The 2,622-nt window shown below is 60.4% G+C and overlaps 2 protein-coding genes across 2 annotated transcripts; both read left to right on the forward strand.

Moving 5' to 3' along the window:
• Positions 1-244: 244 nt before the first annotated feature.
• Positions 245-625, forward strand: PHYSODRAFT_508398 (hypothetical protein; the record flags this gene model as incomplete). Its single annotated transcript, XM_009530508.1, has 2 exons — positions 245-468; positions 505-625. The coding sequence occupies 2 exons, from the start codon at positions 245-247 to the stop codon at positions 623-625; spliced, it is 345 nt and encodes a 114-aa protein (XP_009528803.1).
• Positions 626-1,822: 1,197 nt separating this feature from the next.
• PHYSODRAFT_506716 (hypothetical protein) lies at positions 1,823-2,357 on the forward strand (the record flags this gene model as incomplete). The annotated part of the gene is made up of 3 exons (XM_009530509.1): positions 1,823-2,076; positions 2,161-2,229; positions 2,336-2,357. 3 exons carry the CDS (start codon positions 1,823-1,825, stop codon positions 2,355-2,357), a joined length of 345 nt encoding a protein of 114 aa, XP_009528804.1.
• Positions 2,358-2,622: the final 265 nt, after the last annotated feature.

Below are 2,622 nucleotides of genomic sequence, written 5' to 3' on the forward strand. Positions count from 1 at the left end.
CTGTCGTCTCGGCACCGCATACCGCTTGGCACTCGGAACCTCCACGGCTTCCTCGAGCGACTGCGTGCGCGGGTGTCGCTTGCTGCCGGGTTCAAAGTCTTGATTCCGCGCAGCTTCTTCTCTGTTCTCGTCTGATCCGGACTGAGTCTCTTCATCCGTGGTGTCTTCATCATCATCTGTCGGAAGACCCACCAACACCTCCTTCGAAGCGTAGTCGCGTCTCCCACCGTCGAAGACATCCTCCATGAACTGCGCGTCGCGGCTCGCCAACACGCGACCGCTCTCGATCTCCTCAAACCGATACGCCTTCTCGTGCTCCGAGTACCCGAGGAAACGACAGCGCACCGACCGAGCGTCGAACTTCGACCGCTTCTCCTTCGGCACGTGCACGTACGCGTGGCACCCGAACACCTTGAGGTTGGCCAGCAAAGGCTTCTTGCCGGTCCAAACGTGGTGCGGCGACTTGTCGTGACTGATGGCGCGCGTCGGACACCGGTTGCGGAGGAACGTGGCCGTCATCACCGCTTCTCCCCAGTACTCCTTCGACAACCCGGCGTGCTCCAGCATGCAGCGCGCACACTCCACCAGCGTCCGATTCATTCGCTCGGCCACTCCGTTGAGCTGAGGCGTGTATGGTGGCGTGAACTTCTGCTCGATACCGCGATCCGCACACAACTTGGCCATCGCACCCGAAGTGTACTCGCCGCCGTTGTCGCTCCGAAGCACCTTCACTCGCTTGCCGGTCTGCGTCTCAGCCAACGCGACGAACGCAGCGAACTTGGCAGCCACCTCCGACTTGTTCCGTAGCAGGTACACCACGCAGAAGTGCGACTTGTCGTCGATGAACGTGACGAAGTAGCGCTTGCCTCCGAACGTCGCCGTCTGCATCGGACCGCACACATCGCTGTGGACCACCTCCAGCACTTGCTTCGCACGGTTCGGCGACGACTTCATGAAGCTTACTCGCGTTTGCTTGCCGAGTGCGCACCCGTCGCACACCTCCCACTGCTTCACCGACGTCATTGGGATGCCAGTGCCGTAGCCCTTCTTGACGATGGCGTCGAGACCACCATGGCCGATGTGACCAAGTCGAAGGTGCCAGAGGTACGACGTGGTGTCCCCTTGGCGATTCTTCGAGCTTGCCGCATTGGCCTCGTCAGCAGGCGTCCTCGGCGTCATGCAGAGCTTGAACAGTCCTTTGCCTTCGCGAGCGCCGAGCTTCCACTTGAGACCCTTCGTTTCCGCAAAGCACCCGTCGCTCTCGAAGGTCACTGGCCCGACGTCCTTGGTGAAGCGGCCGACGGAGAACAGGTTGCGCGACAGCTTCGGGATGTGCCACACACCCGTGAGCACACCCTTCTTCATGCCGCGCGGTGTCTGCATCGACATCACGATGTCGCCGCTCCCCACCGCCTGAACCACGCCGTCGTCCGCCAGATGCACGTCCACCGGAGAGATCTTCTTGTAATTCTTCATGTACTCCTTCGAGTACGTCATGTGCTGCGTCGCACCCGAGTCGACCAGCCACATGCCGCTCAGCTTGGAGGCACCCGTGTCGCCACCAACCGAGAAGAGGAAGTCGCCAGAGTCATCTTCGACCTGCGCGACGTTCGCTCGTTGCGGCCTCTGCCGCTCCCCGTTCTCGCGGATCCGCACCGGACACTTGGCGATCCAATGTCCGTGCTCGCCGCAGTAGTGACAGGCGCTCGTCCTCTGCGCTTGCGCCTGCCGTCCCTTGCGCTTCCCGTTGTCGCTTGTCATGAACGCTTGACCTTGAGCGTGCGCGGTTCCGTCAGCACCGCCACCTTGTTCCTTGCGCTTCATGTCCTCGTGCAGGAGCCGAGACGTCACCACCTCCCACGTCAGCGTGTCGGAACGCGATTCCAACGCCGTGATGAGGAACTGGTACGACTCGCTCAGACTGGCAAGAAGCGTGATTACCAAGTCGTCCTCGCTGACCGGAGCGCCGACCGCGTCGAGCTGTTCCGCCAGCGTCTTGAGCTTGTTAATGTGCTCCAGCACATCATCACCTTCGTCCATCGTTGTCGTGGAGAACCGTCGACGAAGAAAGAGCTTGTTCGCCAGGCTCTTCTTCTCGAAGTGTCCCTCGAGTCTTGACCATGCATCATGCGCGTCCTTCGCCGACCGCACCAGCGGCAGCTGCGAGTCCTCCAACGCGAGACAGACGATCGTCAGCGCCTTGCGCGACTTCTTGCGAAACGTCGCTTGGTCCGCCGCGGTCGTGCACTGCTCGAGCTTCACTTCCCCACTCGTCACTTCCCACAGTTCGCGCTCCTCCAGCACCATCTGCATCTTGAACTTCCATGTGTGGAAGTTGGTTCCGTCGAACTTGTTGATGCGGGCGGTCGCGGTCGGGGCGGCGTCCATGGCGAAGGCGTAGTCGGGGTCTTGGTCAGGGAAGACGGGGCTTGGGCTCATAACCAAAAGGAAGAACACTTGAGCAGTAGTTGGCAAAATGCAAAGTGATTCGATTCAGGTCCTTAGTTCGCAACCGCGTGCTACCTCTAAGCCTGCTACTGGATACCTCTTACTGGGTACACCCTACTGGATTCTCTACTGGATACACAGTTACCTTATCCAATCAGAGAACGCCACGTCGAT

Source organism: Phytophthora sojae (assembly GCF_000149755.1).
Source record: "Phytophthora sojae unplaced genomic scaffold PHYSOscaffold_5, whole genome shotgun sequence".
Taxonomy (NCBI): Eukaryota; Oomycota; class Peronosporomycetes; order Peronosporales; family Peronosporaceae; genus Phytophthora; species Phytophthora sojae.